This window comes from Myotis myotis, unplaced genomic scaffold (assembly GCF_014108235.1).
Source record: "Myotis myotis isolate mMyoMyo1 unplaced genomic scaffold, mMyoMyo1.p scaffold_m19_p_2, whole genome shotgun sequence".
NCBI lineage: Eukaryota > Metazoa > Chordata > Mammalia > Chiroptera > Vespertilionidae > Myotis > Myotis myotis.
In genome coordinates this window covers 32,152,626-32,173,905 of record NW_023416324.1, presented here as the reverse complement: position 1 = coordinate 32,173,905, position 21,280 = coordinate 32,152,626, and the positions used below count along the sequence as shown (strand labels likewise).

At 45.8% G+C, this 21,280-nt stretch overlaps 1 protein-coding gene across 1 annotated transcript in view; it reads right to left on the bottom strand.

Moving 5' to 3' along the window:
- Window positions 1-9,510: 9,510 nt before the first annotated feature.
- The window catches only part of SLC5A9 (solute carrier family 5 member 9), a 28,642-nt gene continuing 16,872 nt past the window's right edge, over window positions 9,511-21,280 (bottom strand). Inside the window, exons 13-15 of the mRNA XM_036351236.1 lie at window positions 18,029-18,244; window positions 16,132-16,297; window positions 9,511-12,069 (exon numbers count right to left, since the gene is read on the bottom strand). Coding sequence (XP_036207129.1) covers window positions 11,861-12,069; window positions 16,132-16,297; window positions 18,029-18,244 — 591 coding nt within the window. The 3' untranslated portion in view covers window positions 9,511-11,860. The remainder of the gene's footprint in view (window positions 12,070-16,131; window positions 16,298-18,028; window positions 18,245-21,280) is intronic.

Sequence of the window (21,280 nt, the reverse complement as noted above, 5' to 3'; positions counted from 1 at the left end):
GCTGGAAGATTTTTGATCACTGTTTCAATTTCTTCAGTAGTTATAGGCCTATTCAGGTTTTTTTTTTTTTATTCTTCTTGGTTGAATTTTGGGAACTTGTATTTTTCTAAGAATATGTCCATTTCCTCTAGGTTGTTCATTTTTTCGGAATAGAGTTTTTCATAATATTTTTTCATAATCGTTTGTATTTCTGTGGGATCGGTTGTTATTTCACCTCTTTCATTTCCGATTTTGTTTATTTGGGTCCTCTTTCTTTGCTTCTTGGTGAGCCTGGCTAGAGGTTCATCAATCTTGTTTATCCTTTTAAAGAACCAGCTCTTGGTTTTGTCGAACTTTTGTATTGTTTTGGGTTTTTTTTGGTCTCTATTTCATTTATCTTCACTCTGATCTTTATTATTTCCTTCCTTCTGCTTACACTGGGTTTTTCTTGTTGCTGTCTTTCTAATTCTTTGAGTTGTAGGGTTAGGTAATTTATTACCATTGTTTCTTGGGTTTTTCTGCAGTAGGCTTGTAGAGCTATGCACTTCCCTCTCAAGACTGCTTCAATTGTGTCCCATAGATTTTGGATTGTTGTGTTTTCATTGTCGTTTGTTGCCATGATACTTTTTATTTCTTCTTTGATCTCTCTGGTAACCCAGTCATTGTTTAATAGCATGCTATTTAGCCTTCAGGTGTTTGATTTTTTTTATTGTTTTGATTGTATTTGACTTCTAGTTTTATGCCATTGTGATCTGAGAAGATGCTTGTTATGATTTCTATCCTCTTGAATTTGAAGAGACTTTGTCTGTGTCCTAATATGTGGTCTATCTTTGAAAATGATCCATGTGCACTTGAGAAGAATGTATATTCTGTGGCTTTGGGGTGAAATGTTCTGAAGATGTCAATTAATTCCCTCTGATCTAGTGAGTCATTTAGAATTGGTGCTTTTTTGCTGAGTTTTTGTTTAGAGGACTTTTCCAATGGTGATAGTGGGGTATTAAAGTCCCCTACTATGATTGTATTGCTGTCAATCTCTCCCTTGATATCCTCCAGAAGTTTTTTGTGTATTTGGGTGTGCCTGTATTTGGTGCATATATGTTTACCAGAGTTATTTCTTCTTGTTGGATTGCTCCCTTTAGTATTATGAAGTGGCCTTCCTTATCTCTTGCTATGTCCTTTACTTTGAGATCTAATTTGTCAGATATAAGTATTGCTACCTCTGCTTTTTTTTTCCTTTCCATTTACCTGAAAAACCTTTTCCTAGCCCTTCACCATTGGTCTGTGTGAGTCCTTTGTTCTAAGGTGGGTTTCCTGTAGACAGCAGATATATGGGTCATGTTTTCTTATCCACTCAGTTAGCCTAAGTCTTTTAATTGGGGCATTTAGTCCATTTACATTTAAATTTATTATTGATAGGTACTGGTTTGTCACCATTTTTGTTCTTTATGCCTGTGTTCCTTCTTTGTTTCCTATTTCTTCTTTTTATAGCAGACCCTTCAGCATTTCTTGCATTGCTGGTTTGGTGGTAATAAACTCCATTAGTCCTTTTTTATCTGTGAAGCTCCTGATTTTACCCTCAATTTTGATTGATAGCCTTGTTGGGTACAGTATTCTTGGATTCAGACCCTTCGTTTGCATGACTTTGTATATGTCATTCCATTCCCTTCTTGCCTGATGTGTTTCTGTTGAGAAATCAGTTGCTAGTGCGATGGGGGATCCCTTGTAGGTAACTTTCTGTCTCTCTCTGGCCACTTTTATGATTCTTACTCTGTCATTGGTGTTTGCCAATTTAATTATAATGTGCCTTGGCATTGGTCTTTTGGGGTTCATTTTGTTTGGGACTCTGAGAGCTTTTTGGATTTGTGTGAGTTTTTTCTTCCCTATATCAGGGAAGTTTTCTGTCATTATTTCTTCAAACAGGTTTTCTATTCCTTGCTCATTTCCCTCTCCTTTTGGCACCCCTATTATGTGGATGTTGTTTTGTTTTGTCCCAAAGTTCCCTTAGGCTCTCCTCCTGTTTTTTAAGGTTTTTTTTTTTTTTCCTAGATGCTGCTCTGCTTGGGTATTTTTTCCTAACTTGTCTTCTAGCTCACTGATGTGGTCCTCTGCTTCTTCTAGTTTACTGTTGATGCTTTCTATTGAGTTCTTTATAGCAGCAATGTAATTTTTCATTTCTTCTTGGTTCTTCTTCATTTCCTCTTGGTTTTTACACATATTGTTGAATATGTCTTCCATTCTTTTGAGTGACCTTTTGCCCCTTTCTCTGAATTTTTTTCTCTGACATATTGCTTGCCTGCATTTTGTTTACTTCCTTTTCTGGTGATGCCTCCTTTTCTTTCTTATGCAAACTGTTTCTTTGTGTCCCTATGATCTCTCTTCTCCGGATGTCTGGTTATGTAGCTCTCTCTCTCCTGCATTGATTTAAAGGTACAGAATACAACACAACAAGACACAATGCACAAGGCACTGAACACAAATGTAATTACGATACTAATAACCCCAAATAAAGGTAACCACCAGAGAAAATAGAATTAAGAGATAAGAAAAAAAAAAGAGTGCAAAAGTGATATTGAGAAAAGGAAAAAAGTAAGAGAGAAAAGAAGGAGAATAAAAAAGAAGAGGGGCAAAAACTATTTATATGGGCAATAGAACAACCACTAATCCCAAAAAATGCAAACAACAAACACCCAGAGATGAATGCAAACTACAAACAGCAACTAATAACAAGTGAGGAAAGAAAAAACAGAAGAAAAAACAAACAAAAAAAAGAGAGAGAGAGAGAGAGAAACCATCTCACAAACAAGCACAAAAAAACCCCACCAATCTAATCAACAATCAAGCAAACAACAACAATAGGGCAGAGAGGAAAGCAGGGAAAAACAAATCAAAATAAAACAAAAAAAAAAACCCAGAATAAAAAAAGCAAAACAAAAAAACCGACAAAAATAAAACAATAAGAACAACAACAACAAAAAAGGAAGAGAGAAACAAAATTGGATAGTGAAGAAAGAGAAGAGAGAGGTGTTTATGGACTTAGAGCATGGGATCAGAAATTAGATATATAAGTAGGATGAATTTTTAACAGGGCATAAAAAGAAGGAATAGGGAAATCTAAAGCAGGAATAGGGTAAGAGAAATAGGAAAACAAAAGGGGGAAAGTGAGGAAGATAGTGTTGGCATAAAGGTAAATCTGAGATAGAGTAAAATGATGCTAAAGGAAAAATGAAAATAGAATGTAGAACACTAATCCTAAAATAAAATAAAGAGAAAATAAAATGACACTTCAAAAACAGGTAAAATCATAGTAGTAATAATACTGATAAAAAAAATAAAAATAATAATAATTAAAAAGGTAAAATCACGTAAGGAAAAAAGAAGGAAAAAATTTAGTTTCTTAAGTAAAAGATGAAAAAATAAAAATGTGCAGTAGTGAAGGTCATTCACTTCCTCTACTGTTCTGTCTGGCACGCCTGTTTCCTGTAGGTAGTCAGGACAGTACTGAAGATCCCTGTGTTCCACTGTTCCTCTGTGTTGTAAGCCACAGTCCTGATTTTCAAGCAGGCAGTATTTCTTTGTTTCTTAGGCTCCTTTATTTGTATTTACACAAGAGTCAATTTGTGATTCAACCTCCGGGTGGCAGTGTTTCTGGATTGACCTCCAGGGCTATAAGTCTTCTCTAGCCAGTATTTAGATTTTGTTTTCCCTGTTGCACTTAATACTGGTTTGGAAGAATGGACTGCCCCAGAGCTGGTTCTCTGATGTTACACCCCATTCTGATCCCCAGGTTCCACAAAAACAACTTTCCCCTGCAGTCTCTTAGAGTGTCCCCAATTGGGTGATCCTATGTACTGGGCTTAGTGCTCAAAAGCAAGAATTTAAAGAGAAAAAAAGAGCGAGAGTAAGTGCGTGAACTCGCAACGTTTACCCTCTAGCACTGCGTGCAACTCTGTGAACGTCTCTGTGCACGTCTTTTTCCCCTGGCACTAAGCAGCCGGCACACTGATAAAATTTCAGGCTGCCTTTTTGCACCCAGTCCAGGTATGGGTTGATTTTTAGAGTTCCCTTTTGCCAGCAGCCCCGCAGATCCCCTTCCACATTGGCGGATCACACCAGCCCCAGCGGCGGATTTTGTGGGGTGCAGACTTCCCCCGAACCTCTAGATCCCGTTGAGTGTTTCTCTCTCCAGCCTGGATCGCAGAACTCACCTTTCCCTAGGTGAAATCTGACCTTTCTGTGAGAAGGTGCAGTGCTCATCCGAGTCTTGTATTCTTGCTGCTTGAGACCCGGTGTTCCTGGGTTCGCAGCTGGTCCCTGGGTGTTGTGGTTGTAGAGTCGCAGGATGTATAGGCGTCCCATAACAGCCACTCTCCGCTTCAAGATGGTGTGGTCTCCGCGGCAGAACCGGTGGCCCCCGGGAGAGATTTCAGCAACAGTGGAGGCTGCCCGGTCAGGTCAGGGGAGCCCGGTCTGGCAGTCCCCAACAATCCCTTGGAGTACAGCTGACCCTCACCCACAAATATACACTCCCCATATGTCCACACGCTCTCTTTCACTCTCTCATTCACACACTATCTTTCAGTCTGCCTTCCCATTGGCAGCCATCTTCTTAATCCTAAATATTTCAGCTTTAACTGGACTTTTCAAGTGTTATTTTCTTATTTTAAAAAGCAATAGTGCAAAAAGATAAAAAGACAAGAAGCAATAGTGCACCACCAAAGTGGAAGATTTATGGACGTACTCATATAAAAGTAAAAACTTAACTTGGTAATATCTGTGTATATTTTATTGCGATATTCTATTCATTTCTACAACATTGTTAGTTTTTTTAAAAATATATTTTATTGATTTTTTACAGAGAGGAAGGAAGAGGGATGGAGAGTTAGAAACATCGATCAGCTGCCTCCTGCACACCCACTCCTGGGGATGTGCCCGCAACCAAGGTACATGCCCTTGACCAGAATCGAACCTGGGACCCTTCAGTCCACAGGCTGGCGCTCTATACACTGAGCCAAACTGGTTAGGGCAACATTGTTAGTTTTTTACAAATTGGTTATCTTACTACTTTAATGTTAATATAAGCATATTTCCTTTTCTAAAATGATGCATAAATGTATTTTTTAAGGGCTATCTAATGTTGCATGGATATCCTGTAGAGTAATTAAACCATTTCTCTGTGGTTGGGCAATTAGGTTGTTTCCTAATTGTTTCTATTACAGTGATGGTGAACCTTTTGAGCTCGGCGTGTCAGCATTTTGAAAAACCCTAACTTAACTCTGGTGCCGTGTCACATATAGAATTTTTTTGATATTTGCAACCATAGTAAAACAAAGATTTATATTTTTATTTTTTATTTTATATATTTAAATGCCATTTAACAAAGAAAAATCAACCAAAAAAATGAGTTTGCGTGTCACCTCTGACACGCGTGTCATAGGTTCACCATCACTGGTCTATTATATACTTAAACTGAGGAGAGCGTGTTCACACCAAAGGTAGGTTCTGTGATCTGCTTGTGCAGCATGCAAGCAGAAAATGAGGGGCAGAGGGTGCTTCTCCCTCCCTGTTTGTTTGTACCCGAACTCTCCATTGTTTACATACATTGTAGCCTCTATGCCATTTTCAGAAGCTTTATTTGTCTCACTTACTTTTTGGTTTGGATAAGGTTTAAATATAAAATCCATCTGTGGAGCATATTGTATATTCACATTGAAGACTAAAACCCATTTTCAATTAAAACTTTGTTCAGCACTCATGGTTCACTTTGTCCTGTTTTTATTATGAAACACTTCAGTCTTCTTCCAAAAACCCATATGTCTTGTACGTTTCAAGATGTTCCTTGTTGCTCACGAGAACGAGTTTCTTTCTGCCACCGGCTCACGGCCATATGCTCCGGCTGTTCATCTTGCCTCCCTGCCTGGCGTTGGTGTAGGCAACATCTTGTATGCAACGCAAGTCAGTTTATCCCCTTCTCTTTAATAGGACTTGTCTGAAGTAAAATAGCAAACCGGACACATGGAACGGCTCTCGGGCTGGTTAGGTTATATGTGACTATAAAGGAGGTGGCCTGTCGAAGTTCCTAATGTTCATAAGGCACAGAGAGAAAATGGTCCAGGGAGACCTGAGGTCTTGCCAGATGTAAGCGAGCACAATGAAGGGACTACTGGTGCTGCTCGGCAATAGCACACGCTATCCATTGCAGTTCCTCGGTATTGATTATAAACCGATGTGGAGATGGGGGAGGGAAAGAAGGTGTAAATATCAGATTCTCTCTCTTCTTTGCAGCAACACACCACCAATACAGACATTAGGATTCATTTTATTTACACCCAGTGTTTTCTCTCTAAAATGGAAACCTTTCTTCTACCACAACACAAATGAAAGAGCTGAAATGCAGCGCGTTGTGTATTCCGTGCAGCCATTTTGAAATAGGCGACTGGTTTCTTATTCCTTCCAAACACTTCACCCTAATTCCAATAAATACAGGGAAGTTTCTACAAACATTTGAGCTGGGCCTTACAGGATGCACGGGGTTTCAGCAGGCAGAGATGTATAGGATGGTGCAGGCAGAGAGCAGCCAGAACAAAGGTAGAGGAAGTTGTGAAGTAGAGACTACCTCTCCTACCATAATTAAGTCTCATAACAGCAGAGGAGCGGGCACAGAGCAGGGCAGTAAGAGCCCGGCTGAGTCCAATCAGCCTGCTGGGGGAGTTGTTCACCTACTGTGTGAGATCAAGGCAAGGTGCTGAATCAGCTTCCATCTCCTCTGAGAAAGGGAAAACAAAACTCAGCCCCGGGGCATCATTCACTTTGAACACAGGGGTCCTGCCTGTCTCAGGTGGGTGGGGAGGGTTAATCAAGGTAATTCATAGAAACACTCAGCACCGTGGCTGGCACAGTGCTCAGTGAACATCAGCTACTGTTATTCATGCAGCTACATTTTAAAGACGGAATCCATTTGAAATCCCTCTGATTTGTAACGGCTTATGCATCTCTACCCTATTAAGCAATCTGTGTTCTGAGAGTAATTTGAGTACAATGCGAGATGCACTTTGCCTAATTTACTGGGCTTCAGATTTGTTGTGAAGGAAGCATACAAAGACACAAACAAATAAACGAAAGCAAAAGAAAGCACGCAAAAAAATTAAATCCCTTCTAAAGGTTTTGAATGAGCAATTTTTTGTCCCTGGTTTTGGTTCATTCAATCTGTGCCAGTGCATAGAAGTCTCAAATATATTTACTTCTATTAGTAAAACCTGTCTTCTGTGGCCATCCAGTGTTTCCATGGGGAACTTTTTCTAGCACAGTTTTTGTGACCTTGAAGTTTACAGAGGTTTATTTTTCTTCCCCCTTTATATCCAAAAGCTGGGAAGTTGAGAATGGATTGGCCGATTAGAACATCGGACCTCAGTGTGGGATGGCCATGAATTTCCTGAAGAGTGAGAAATATGGCTAGGGACAGTGATTATTACCAGACTCCCAATGTCAGCAAACACTTCGAGGGTGCAGCAGAGAGAAAATAAGACACACAGGGCTTCATGGTTTCTGCTATGAGGGTCTTTGGGCAGCTGGGATGGAATTATTTGCTGAACACGCAGTCGTTTTTTTATTACTTGTCCAACTGGATTGATTGGAGCCTGTTAACACTATTTTGTAAAACAGAAAACAGCCATCAGCCACTCAGCAGTCCACAGGGGAAGGCACAGGCTCGTGGTTTGTTAGGAGTGTCTGTGGAGGTCTAGTCAGCAGAGGGGGGATCACAGTGAGTGCCACGGCTAGCCAAGGTCAGAGGAGCTGGCTGGCCGCTTAGACCCCTCACAGGTGGGATGCGAACTCTGAGATGGAGTCTGGTGTGCACGCTGTTTATTAGGGAGGGCCCTGCATCCATCCCAGTGGGAGGAAGGACACAGGATTGGGCGGAGGGAAGTGAGCTGTGACATAGGCCTGATGGCAGCGGGGCCAGGCCCTCGGGGCCTCGAGCTAAAAAGGCCCACCAACGTCGTCTCACATGAAAGAGCCTCATCTTTGTACTTACTAGTCACCGGATATGGGCTGCCCTTGGAGGGGTGAGACCTTGTGAAGGGGACTGTGTGGCCGCGGGAATCCTCGACAGGTTGAAGGCTGCCCCTTCATAGAACTGCCCGCAGCTGAGACAGGTCCTCTGTCCTCACGTCTCCTCCTCCCCCTGCAAGCTCTGTTATAAAACGGGATCCAAGCCAGTTCCCAGAAGCCTGACTGGACAAAGAGCTTCGCCCTCTCCCTTGCCCTTTCCCTGTTCCCCACAAAATAAAGTCCCAGGTAACACACTATCCCAAAATGACTGACCCTCTGGGCAACATCAGTGCCTCCAACAGAAACATAGACCTAATACTAGCTCCATGAGGCGGGCTGTTGCCTGGAGCAGGGATTGTAAGGCAGCATTACAGCCCTGACCTCCTCACCAAGCACAGGATGGGAACCTTGCCTGTCAGGGAGGCTGCTCAGAGAGATCCTGACCTGGACAAGGAGGAAAAGGGGGCAAACTAGCTGACTCCTGAGACTCCCTCCCATTTTGGATGCATATAATTCCAAAATGTACGTGCAAACCCTACTGAGAGGTGGACCAGGGAGGGCGTTTGTATTCTATTCAGGGGATGGAGTGTACTGGTGGGTTTTTTCTTTTTCAAGTGAAGCTTGTAGATTTTATGTAAGATCACACACAGTAAAAATCTGACATTTCTACTTTGTGAGTCTGGGCTGAAGCTGAGATTTGATGTTGAAATATGAAAGTAAACTGTAACTAGCTCCATGTAAGTATCTAGGATTTATATTTATATAGAACCTTTAAAATGCTCCCGGCTTCTCACTCTGGAGAAAAGAAGAAATTGCAGTAATCTCACCTAGGGCTGGACGTCCAGAGAGGCGGCACTTCCAGGTTAATGGGAAACTGACACTCGCGCCCGGGCTATTGAGCGGTGTCCACCCCCTTCCAACCAGCGTGAACTCTCACACCCGGGGACACAGTCACGGGCCTCACATATTAGAGTGCTCTGTGCCCCAGCTCAATTGCAAATCACTTTCAAAATCATTTCTTCATAGTCTTTTTAAGAGCACCATTTGTTTTTAAACATTGCCCTTTCACAGTCCAAAGCTACTTCTTAATGTTATTATTGCTCCTGGCAAACCCATTTCAATTCTCTGAAAACGACTTTTCAGTGTTTTTCTATTTGCGCTGTTTCTACTCAAGTGGGCTGGCATGTGGCTGGCTTCCCCTGCACACCTCCACTCCCCCCTCCAGCCCCCCCAGCCCCAAGGAGACAAATGTGAGAATGAATCAGCACACAATGTCAGCATTGGAAGGCTTCTTGGATTTCATCTAATATAATTTAAACCTCTCTCATTAAGGATGCCGAAACTGAGGTATGAGTCGGGGGTGGGGTGGGGGAAGGGTGTCACAGAGCAACTTACAGCAAAATTAAACTAGGACAGAGCACCCTCAAGTTGTAAAAGACTCTCTTATTTGGTTTCCTCAGAAGCAGTACATGAAACCAGATGCAAGTTTGTGGTTTATTTGGAAGGGGATCCCAGGAGACAACGCAGGAGAGAGGGGGCATGAGACAGGGAAGGGAAGGCCGCTATTCAGATGTGGTCATGCGCAGGCTAACTGGGCGGCTGGGGCTCGGTCCCCTGAGAACCACTGGAGATGGTTTAGATCAAGCCTCTGAGTTGTCCCTCTGGATGGGCCGGGACTGGCAGTGTTCAGCCACGGACTCCCTCTGTTTGCCACTGTTTGAGGGCTGCTCCCAGGCTCCGAATTCCCAGCATTTCCGGACTGTTCTCTGCAGGCAGCCAGGATTTGTCTACAGCCAGAGAAAGCCCTCAGGGGAGAGTTGCAAGGGCTTCAGCAGGAAGTTGCAAATACACAATATTGGTGAGTGCCTGGGGACATGAGTGGGGCGGCCACAGCCACTGCTACAGTGGCCAAATGCCCATTCTCTCCTGTCCCTGGTCAGGAAAGCTTACTGTCTTAGAGATGAGAGAGAGGCATGATATATAAGGGGAAAGTGAATGTATAGGGCTGGTATTTTCAAATGAGTAAATACCCCTATTTTATGGGAACTCTGCATGCACTTTTGCACACCCTGTCCTTCTACCTTGTATGACTCCTCCTAGAAAACTCCTGTTCATCCTCCAAAGTCCAGTTCCAATCTGGCCTTTCCCGATTCCTCAGGAAAAAGCAGTGCCCCTCCCCGTTGCTCTGACAGCATGCTGTGCTCGCTCTAAAATATCATGACTATGTGTGCCAGGCCTCCTGTGTGCCCCTCACCTGCTACTTTTTAATGGTAGTAATAATAGTGACTGCTCATTGAGCACTGTAATTATGTGCCAGGTACTTTATTAAAAACTTTATGTGAATTAAGTCATATGATTCTCTCAACTCTATGAAGTAACTGCAATAGCCATCCCCATTCTGTAGAACGGAAACTGAGAGAGAGGCTAAGCTACTTTGTCAATATGATCCAGTTAGCAAGTGGCAAGCTAAGGTTTAGTTCCAGAAGTTCAGGTTTCCAAGTCCCTGCTCTTAACCATGGCAGAGCACAGGTTACCTTTGACTGGGGTAAAGCAGGGAGCCCAAGGCTGAACCCTGGGAGTCTTGCTAGCAAGGCCTCATGCCTAGCTAGGAAACATCGCTCAGAGGGAACCTGGAACAGGAACATGACACAAGATATGTTTTTACAAAGATTATTCTCGCTATAGAGCATACGGTGAGTTGGAAGAGGAGAGGCCGAGAACAGAGATAACAGTTAAGAGACTAGTGCGGCCATCCAGGGAAGAGGCGAGGAAATCCCAAGTTCAGCAGGGAACCTCATTCCTGAGCGGCCTCTGCTGACCTCCCAGCCACAGCCACTCCCCAGCACGGCAAGGCTGCCACTCACGGTGTGCAGGTGGTGCCCTGCACAGATGCACCTAGGCAAGAGGGCACGGAGGGGCGGACATGCAGCCCAAGCTCTGGGTGCCACCTGTGAACCCCTGGTGAGGAGTCACGTGCACCCAGAAGGAAGGGTGCCATTGCTCTCACATACAAAGAGGACAATTGGACCAGCCATGGCCCAGCCCATGTGACCCTCCAATCTAGACATTTTCTACTACTTTTTGCTTCCTGATTGTGGCATGATTTCCCTCAGTTCCTCAAGGCCATGGAGATGTGCACATGTTTGGAGGTGAGATTGGGAATAGGCAGATTGGAGTAGTGCCAAGGAGAGTCCCTTACCCCAGACCCCTTCCCCGAGCACCACTTGTCACCATGCTTACATCCCACTGGGGCTCTCACTCCTGTGGGCCTGGCAGTCACCACATGGAGCCCCCAGTGGAAGTGGAAGGTCCTTCCGGGTACATGCCTGCCAGGAATAGTTGACGGGGGATTGGGAACCAGTGATGGAAAGGATGGAGAAGGGGGAGAAGGAAGGGATATGGGTGAGCAAAGATGCACGTGGATTTCTGCAACTTGCTCACTATTCCTTTTCTCGTATCCTTCACTTTCTAACCTCAAGACACATGGTGAGTAAATGCCTCTGAGAAGACTCACCAAGAAGGTGACACAGTGTTTTTGAGGTAGGACTTTAAGGCAATGCAATGGTAAGAGAGCTGGAGCCAGGAGACCAGGGAGGATCCTGCTGGAGCCAGGAGACCAGGGAGGATCCGGGCCCGGGGAAGGCCCAGCGCTCTCTCTGGGCCTCCATTTCACCACTGGCCACGCGTGCAGGCTGGGTCCGGGGCTCTCCAGGCGTCCTGCAGTCTCAGCCTGGGTGGTCTGCAGTTTGGACAGCAGGTGGGAGGCAGGCCTGTCTGTGGCCAGCCAGGCTGGGCTGTGTTTCATGTATCTGGTGAAGCCAGGTCCGCAAAGTCAGGCAAAGTAGCCCCAGAGGAAGACGTTGATGGCCAGGAGGAGGACAGCATTGATGTCACAGACGCGTCTCCAGAGCGGCTCCTCCTCAATGCTGGTCAGCTTCAGCTCTAGCGCGGCCTTCTCCACGGGGCTCAGGGCTGGCTCCCGGACCCCAGAGAGCCCACAGAACCAGCCCCAGAGCAGCTTTCCCCAGGACCTGCGAGGGGCTGAGGGACAAAGGCCAGAGGGGGAGGGAAGCAGGAGGGAGTGGCAAGGCAAGGTCGAAAAGGAGAGTGATGAGAGAGCAGGGGAGGGAGAGAGAGGAGACAAACCGTAGAAAAGAATGAGTGCACAGAAAGAGGGGGGTGGCCGTGGAACAATCACCTTAGTCCTTCCTACTAGCCACAGCCTGGGTGTTGAACTGGGACTCTACTGAGCTCTGACCCTGGCCACGCACCCAGCCATTGGCAGAAGCATCTCCATGGTGGTGTGGATAATGCTGTTCATCCCAATTCAGATCACAGAGCCACATGAGGACGCAGTGGGGAGCATCACCCCACCCAGGAAGGAGGCAGCAATGGAGCCAGACAGGCTGATGCAATGCTGTGGGCAGGGCACTGGCTGGAAGCCACATTCCAGGGCCCCTGCCATCCCCTGACTGAGGCCACATGCCGACCTCTCAGCTTCTCTGAGCCCAGGGTCTTTCCCTCCAAAATAGGTTAGTGGCATGTGCCCTGTTCTACAAGTTGTTCCATTCATGGAATGAGAATGTAGATTTGACAGCACCTTAAAGAGTCACAGTGCTGAGCAGTGGGACAGGTTCTGGGGAAATCAATGCTCTGAATGTGCCCAAGACTGTGCCACATGCACACGACATCGCCAGCCTGGAGAAGGGGCTCACTCCGAGTTAAAAGGGAGCACATTTCATTAAAAGCTAAGTTTAAAAGAATGAATAAAGAAAATAAATATTATCAAAGTCCTTTTGGATTAACAGATAGTATATTAAAATAAAATTCAAATAAAAAGCCTTTCACTGAGGTTGAACCCAGCCCACTGGAAATGTTTTATTATCTTCACTAGAGGCCCAGTGCATAAAATTCATACACGGGGGTGGGGGTGTCCCTCAGTCCAGCCTACACCCTCTCCAATCTGGAGCCCCTTGGGGGATGTCCGACTCACAATCCGGACTGCTGGCTCCCAACTGCTCGCCTGCCTGCCTGCCTGCCTGCCTGATTGCCCCTAACTGCTTCTCCCTGCCAGCCTGATTACCCCCTAACCACTCCCCTGCCAGCCTGGTCGCCCCTAACTACTTTCCCCTGCTGGCCTGGTCACCCCTAATTGTCCTCCCCTGCTGGCCTGATTGCCCATAATGGCCCTCCCCTGCCAGCCATCTTGTGGCTGTGAATGCCGCCATCTTTGAGGGTGTGGCAGTCAATTAGCATATTCCTTCCTTATTGGCTGTGGGCACTGCCATCTTTGAGATGGCATGAGGGTCTATTAGCATATTCCCTCTTTATTAGATAGGATGGCTTTGGAACTTGGCACTTGGTGAGTTCAATGTGACTATGGAGTCTCAGGGATACGAAGACCTGGCTACCATGTAGTCTTCTTGTTCCTTCACTGTACAGAGGAGGGAAAGGGCTTGGAGAAAGGAAGCTACCTGCTTACGGTCATGTAGCCGCAAAGCTGCACGAAGAGGAATAAGACGAATCCAGCTCTCAGTGCACTAAGCTCTATTACAAGCCGGCCCCAGCACTCCCTTTTGAGTTACTTAATAAAGCTAAACCTATCTGTAGCCTTGGATGTGCATCCTTCCTTTGGATCTGCTCTGCTGTTCTTAAATTTGTCTTTGAGTTCCTGTTCTTAGGACTCAGAAGTGTACGGCCATTTCACTTTTTAACCTGAGTGTGGCGCAGGCGAGGCTTCCTCTGCCTGCAGCCTTCACAGGTGGTGCTTCCTCCCCACCCCCCACGTCCCCTGGCAGGGAAGGGGCTCTTGCCTCTCCCTGTCCTTTCCCTCCTCCTGGTGGGTGGGAGGGATTTCTCTGATTGAACTTGATTGACTCAGTGCCTCTTCTGTCCCTTTTGGGAGCAAGCCACCCACAGGGAGCAGTCATTTCTCTGCTGCTCCAGAGAGAGGCTCTGCCCTGGACCTGGGGCCACCAGGCAGGGATGCCCGTGACTGTGCAAATCCGTCTAGTCATGGGGCTGAGCTGGGGAGAGTACAAGCCGTACCCTCCTTCCCTCTGGGAGCTACCTTCTCAGCTTCTTCCCTTCCTCCTTCCTCCTCTCGGCAGCTGCCTCGCCTGCAAAGAGCTGTCCTCTCAGACTGCTTCTTCCACAACATACATTTTATAGGGACCAGACCTGGTCCTGGTGGTGAAGGGATGAGAAACAGTTTTGAGACCCTAACATCTGGCAGATGGACCACAAAGCTCGAAAATGAGTTAAGGAGTTACATGTTGCAAAGCAAAATTGGGGCACCAGATTAGACTAGGGCTGGTGACTTCAAGCTTCATTGGTGCTTATAAAAGTGAGCCTATAACAGATTACATTCCCCATTATGGATAGTTTTTTTAAAATAGTGGATTGATTGGTCAAGAAGCTTGGATCTTGAAAATACAAAAAGAAGCTTGGATCTTAGGTGTCAGTAGAGCTCATATTCTGGAGCTTATGATGTCATAACCTCTAGGTAAGTGGCTGTTTCTGTAGAGTCAGGCTCCTAAGCAAAGCTGAAGGGCTCAAGAGTGGTGGAGGCTTCTCAGGCCTCAGGGAAGCTCAGGGCTCCTAGAATCCGGCAAAGACGTGGGAGCCAAGTGGCGTAGCTGCCAGCCGTGTGGGGCCAACAACCGGTGCTTGGATAACGTTACCTATGCCTTAAACTTGCTGGAATTATTAAAAGTTTGTCACACCAGCGGCTGGGGATGGAATGAAGACGCTTTTTGAAGCCCTGATGGAGCTCTTGCCTACCCCAGTGGGAGAGGGCAGCCTCTGAAGGCACCCCAACTCCACCCAGCACTGGGCTCCTCCATCTGAGGCAGGAAGTACATTTAGGACTTAAATTTCATTAAAATTTTAACTCATTAGGGCAAGAGAAATTGACGTGGGGCTTTAAATTGCAAACAGTTTTACCACTGCTGACATTAGTTTTTCCTTGGGAATCTTACACTTTGGGAAGTCTCTATGGTGTCACTAAATAAGAATACCTTAACATTGGTATTCAAGCGCCCTGCAGGGAGCTCATAGACGCATTGCATCTAAACCAGCTACAGTATGTCTTATGTCAACTTCCGACTTCAGACTGTGTGGTCTTGAAGGGCATTGAATTCATATATATTCTAATACATTTAGGAACAGACTGTTGAACCTCAGAGTGAAGGCAGGGGATAGTGGGTGGGAAGAGATCAACCAATGAACTTGTATGCACATATGCACAACCCATATACAAAGACAATGGGGTGATGAGGGTCTGGGGTGGGGGGGTAGGAGCGGGCTGGAAGAGGTCAATGGGGGACAAAGGGGGTTATATGTAATACTTTCAACAATAAAGATTTTTTAAAAATAAAAATTAAAAATTAATAATAATAATAATAATAATAATAAAAGAATCTCCAGGAGGCAGATTGTATGGCCCACCAGCAGCTCAGGAGGACACTGTACAGACACATCTGCTCTCTTCCTGTGAAGATGACCATGCTTTTGTGTGATTCTAGGCAGATTATTAAGCTCAATAGGAAATAAATAATAAAATGGGTGTGTGTGGGGAGGGGGGGGCTGTTTCTTTGCCATACCTGAGGCTTCCTTCCATGTGGATGGGACTCAATTAATGTCACACCCTTTGATTTGATTTGATTTTCTGCCCTTAGCTTCATTCCACCCGGAGAGGTGAAGGGACCTCCTGTGGCAGGCTTGGGAAGGATAAGGAGGGCTCACTTGGTTCACTCCCACCCTCCTCCTGGGCAGTGCAGTGCTCATGGGTAGGTGACTGATGGGTCCCCCTGTCTAATGCTGGGGTTCAGTGCCAGGAAGTGCACCTCCCCGTGGACGTAAACCAGATCTTTCCATCTGCACTTTATCAGTAATGAGGGCAATGTTTGGGCTCCCATCTGCCTTACTTGTCTTATTCCTCACATTGTTTGATAGGCATGTGGGAAGGGAGGAAAGCTAGTGTATGGACTCTTACAGAGACTCGTCCCCAATGACCCCAAGATGGGGTCTTAGGGGACCTGTGACCCAGTATCTGTCCCCATTACTCCTCTGTGATAGCACCCCAGCACACCCTCAGCCTACCTCCATGCTGCTCCGGGCCCTGGCTGGGGTTCTGGGTCCCCCCGCCTCCAGCAACGTGCACGCCAGGTGGCATCTCCATCTCTGATGTCCCTGGTGTGTCTTCATGGGCTTCCTTCTCCAGCTCATAGCGGGGGTGGTTCCGTGTCCACCACGTCAGGCGAGCGAGCTGGAGGGAAGGGAAACACTCTTGTCTCAATTCCCTTTGAAGGGAAGTCACGCTGTAAAATTAGAGGGGCCCCTCATGGGGGAACCTCAGAGCAGGGAGGGGTGCCAGGAGCAAGGGTGGAGCTGGGAGGCGAGGCTTGGCTATTCGCTTGGCCTCCACTTCCTTTGAAAACCTGCTCTCCCTGAGCCACGCCACGTGCTGAAACACACAAAGTCAGGTGCAGGCAGGCAGGCACCCCATGACAAAAGACTTCCAAAGTCAGGCTAGGAGTTGATTTCTCTTAAAAACACAGTGCAATGGAGAGTCACTGCAGACTTTGGGAACAGGGAAGAGACTCTGAGTCCTGGGATTTAGAAAGAATTGAAGGGATTCAGCCTGGAGCCCTTTGCAAAAGTGAAGCAAGAAATAAAGCGAGCTGCCTCCCCTGGCTCACCTGTGAACGACCTGCTTGTTTGTAGAAATTAGTGCCACCAGGGTAAGAGTTGTAACCTCTAAGGCACCACACAGGTGAGGGGTGTTCATACTGATTTCCACTCAATGTTTCAGGGCCCAGCTTCTGGCATGGGCTCTGTTACGGGCTAAATTGTGTCCTCCTCCCCAAATGCATGTGTGTAAGTCCTAACTCCCAGTACTTCAGAATGAGCCGGTACTTGGAGATAGGGTCTTTAAAAGGAAATTAAGGTTAAATGAGGTGCTTAGAGTGGCCCTAATCCAGCCATGGGCAAACTACGGCCCGAGGGCTGGATCCAGCCCGTTTGAAATGAATAAAACTAAAAAAAAAAAAAAAAGACCGTACCCTTTTATGTAATGATGTTTACTTTGAATTTATATTAGTTCACACAAACACTCCACCCATGCTTTTGTTCCGGCCCTCCGGTCCAGTTTAAGAACCCATTGTGGCCCTCGAGTCAAAAAGTTTGCTCACCCCTGCCCTAATCCAATAGGACTGGTGTCATTATGAGAAGAGATTAGGACACAGACAGGCACAGGGGGAGGAGGCCAAGGAGAGAGGCCTCAGAGAGGACCCTATACCACCTCAATGTCAGGCTTCTAGCCGCCAGAACTGTGATAAAATAAATTCCTGCTGTTTAAGCCACCCAGGCTGTGTGTGGTACCTTGTTATGGCAGCTGGAGCAAACGAATGCTCTTTTTCTCTAAAGAAAATAAAAGATTTCAGAACTGAAGACTGGGCCTCATGTCCAAGGACAGGTAAATTGTCAGCATGGGAGAGGGGAGAACTCCCAATTAAGCTCTTACTCTGGTAGACTCTGTTTCTTTTCTCATATATTGTTTCTTGACTCTTCAACGAGTCCCTACTCATTCTTCTAGATCCAATCAAAGTGGCTTGTCAGGAACTCTCCCAGGGGTGACTGCCTCTCCTCTGTGCTCAGCCTTGAGACTGGGACTTCTGCTTTTCTTCTTGGTAGAGCAACTGTTTATATGGGTGTCTGTGCCGCCCATGCCCATACACCTCACTGTGGACAGATGGCATGGGAGCCATTCATCTTTGTAACTCCAACACAGGCCTGGCACATAGTAGATGCTCACTGAGAACCTTTCAATTGAATGAATTACTTTTCAGATGGGAATTAATAACCCAATGAGCTCCTTCTCCCCGGGACATCTGTATGGCAATAGGTAAGATCGTCACCCAATGGAGTAAAACGTGGTGGTGGGGATAGGGAGGCATTTGGGGGGGAAGGGCGGGGTAAGTATGACCACTCCACTTGCCTTTTCCTCAGGGATGGGGGTTGTACAGAGGCTGACGGTGACCATGACGATGGCAGTGAGGCCGCAGAGGATGAGGGCAAAGTAGAGGTAGTGGAAGTCCTTGAGCACAGCCGGCCTCTGGTCCACCTCCCCACAGGCTGGGGCTGGGTAGGAGAACTCCAGGATCATGCGCAGGAACCCCACCACCAGGCCAAACATGAGGCCCCAGAAGGCTCCCTGTGAAGAGAGGGCAGACCAGGCAGGGGTGAGATCCAGATGGGAGGCCCTAGGAAGATTAAAACCACTGGGCACCCAAATCTCTCCCAATGGTTGTTACTGTGTTTGCGGGTCCATAGGAGTGAATTAATGCTAAGGCTTTGTCCTAACGTAAAGGCAGACAGAGTGGGGTATAGGAAATAACATGGGTTCCTGAGTCAGATGGACCAGGATTTGGACCCCGACTCCATCCCAGAATAACTGATGCCGTAATTCAGCCTTGCTGACTCAGAGTTTTCTCATGTGCAACGATAGGAGAAATGAATAAGTACTAAGTGTAGCTGCTTAATCTTCAAGCAGAATGAAATGTGATTTTGTAATAAGCAAGGAACAACTTTCTGTTATGATAAATCAGAAATCAGTGTTACTTCTATTTTTTCCATATATATATGCTCTGGCACCTCCCATGTCTTCTTTATAACAGTATTCAACCCTAACCTCTGTTTCCTTATGTAAGAGTTATATTTTTAAAATTGAGATGCAATCTAGATTTCAAAAATTCTGCAATGAGTAGAATCATCCATAGTTCAATTGGGTTTTGCTGTGCTCCCTGACTATCAGCAGGGAGATCGGACCTCTGCCAACAGAAGGCACCAGTGGACACCTTCCTTCATAGTCCATTGGGAGAGACATTCCTATGATCTCCTTGGCCATGACCTTAGGCTCTCACGTGGCTCCTGTGGAGTCCTGTCCATGATGTCCCTTTCCCCCTGATCCCAGATCTGGGCTGTATATCCAGAAGATCTGGGGTTTTTCTAAACTGTTCTGGGGAGTAATCAGGGTTATAGTCCTACCTCGAGCTCCTCCCAGGCTTCTGTTAGATTTCAGTGCAGTTTCATGAATAACACGTGTGTAAGCACCCCTGCAAGTTCACACTTCATTTCACCATTATCATTGCTATCTTTTTGCCTGCATATAAACCCTTATAATGTTAGAGATGAAACAGAGCCTAGAGACCTTCTAGTCTGTCTTGAGCTTCCACACACTGTTCCTCATGTCTGAAATACTCTTCCCCTTCCCATTAATCCCTCATGTCTCAGCTAAGATGTTATTTCCTCTAGGAAGGCTTCCATGACCTCCTCCAAGGCATCTTATAGGTTAGGTGTTCCTGTTCTTTACTATCCTAGCAGCCATTATTCTTTCTTCTTATTGTTTATTGAATTATGTTTCCTCCTGGCTGGCCTAGTGATGGCAGACCTATATGAACCTTATAAATATGGCATCCCAGATTGATAAATGTTTTTTTCTTCTTCTTCTACTAGGGTGCTGTTTTCATAACATCCACAAGAGGGAACCACTGCAACAAATCCCTTACTTGGGTGCTGTTCTCAAAATGTCCACAAGAGGGCACTGGGATTAAAAATGGCAGCAGAGTAAGTGGAAGCTACACAGACATGCTCCTAGGACCAAATTGGAATTGCAACTAAAATGCAAAAAAATAAAAAATAAAAACCCAAATAATCAAATGAAGACAGCTGGAGAGAACCGAGGATGGGAAGCGGAGACCAAATCAAGACTGGTAGGAAGGGCAGAGGCGTGAAAAGGCTAGACTGGTTCCCACAGAAAGCAGCTGTAGTTCCGGAGCAATATCTCAGTGGGGGGTTGCCACTGAGAAATCTGGGGTCTAATCCCCAAGCTGGGTCCCCCATCAGAGAGTACCAGAACTGAGAAAGGTGTCCACAAAACACATGGTTGTGAAAAGCAGCAGGGTTGCTGTCTGCTGGGGGTGATGGCTGGATATGCAGGGATTATCTTAAAGGGCCAATGCACAAAATTTTACGTGAAGCCACTCTCTTTGTGCTCCAGCAGAGGAAGGGCAGAGTGGACTGCAGCTGTGTAAGTAGAAGCCAGGGTTGGGGGCTCTGGGGCTAGAGCTCAGAAGGCAGACACCCTGGTTTCCTGTGCTGAATCATTCCCTCATGCTGGGGAGGTCATCTTTCTCAGGTAGACCTTTGCTATCCAGGTGGTTTTTGCCTGGAGGGAAGGCAGTTGACTCATTCTATTGGAAAACCCCTTGCCCCACAGTGTGGAGTTTGTGAGGCCCATTAAGAGACTGAGAATAACAGTTAGCCTCCAGGCAGAAGCAATTGCCCCACCCTGTTGGAAAACCTCTTTCCACACCTGTGGATGATTGCCTGAGGGCTACTCAAGACCAAATGCAATCAGTCTGCAGGCAGAGGCAGGTCTCTGGAGGCTTTGAGTCTTTGCCGGATCTAATTAGTCAGAAACAATGTTTGATAATATCCTGCACTAGAGATTGAGAGCAGATCTACCTAATACACAGCCACAAACCCAAATAAGCAGCCAAAATGGAGAGACAAAAGAACAACCCTCAAATGAAAGAAAATAAGAATTCTCCAGAAGAGGAGATAAATGAAATGGAGATAAGAAATTTATCTGATATCAAGTTCAGAATAATGATGGTAAAGATACTCAATAGCATGAGAAAAGATATAGTGACTATGAAAAAAGGACAGTCAGAAATAAAGAATGATATAGCACTAATAATGAACACATTAAAAGGACTACACAGAAAATTAGGGGAAGCTGAGGATCAGATCAGTGAATTAGAAGACAGGGTAGAAAAAAATCACTCAATCAGAGAACCAAAAAGAAAAAATAATGGAAAAAACAGGAGAACAGCTTAAGGGAGTTATGGGACAACATGAAACGTAACAATATTCACATAATAGGTGTACCAGAAGGGGAAAGAAGGGAGCAAGGGATAGAAAACTTCCCTAACCCGGTGAAGGAAAAAGTCACACAAGTTCAGGAGAAACAGAGAGTCCCAAGCAAGAAGAACCCAAATAGGCCCACACCCAGATACATCATAATTAAAATGCCAAAAATGAAAGACAAAGAGAGAATCTTAAAGGCAGCAAGAGAAACACAATTTGTTACCTACAAAGGAGCTCCCATAAGGCTGTCAGCTGATTTATCATCAGAAACTCTACAGGCCAGAAGGGAATGGCATGAAGTACTCAAGGTAATGGAAAG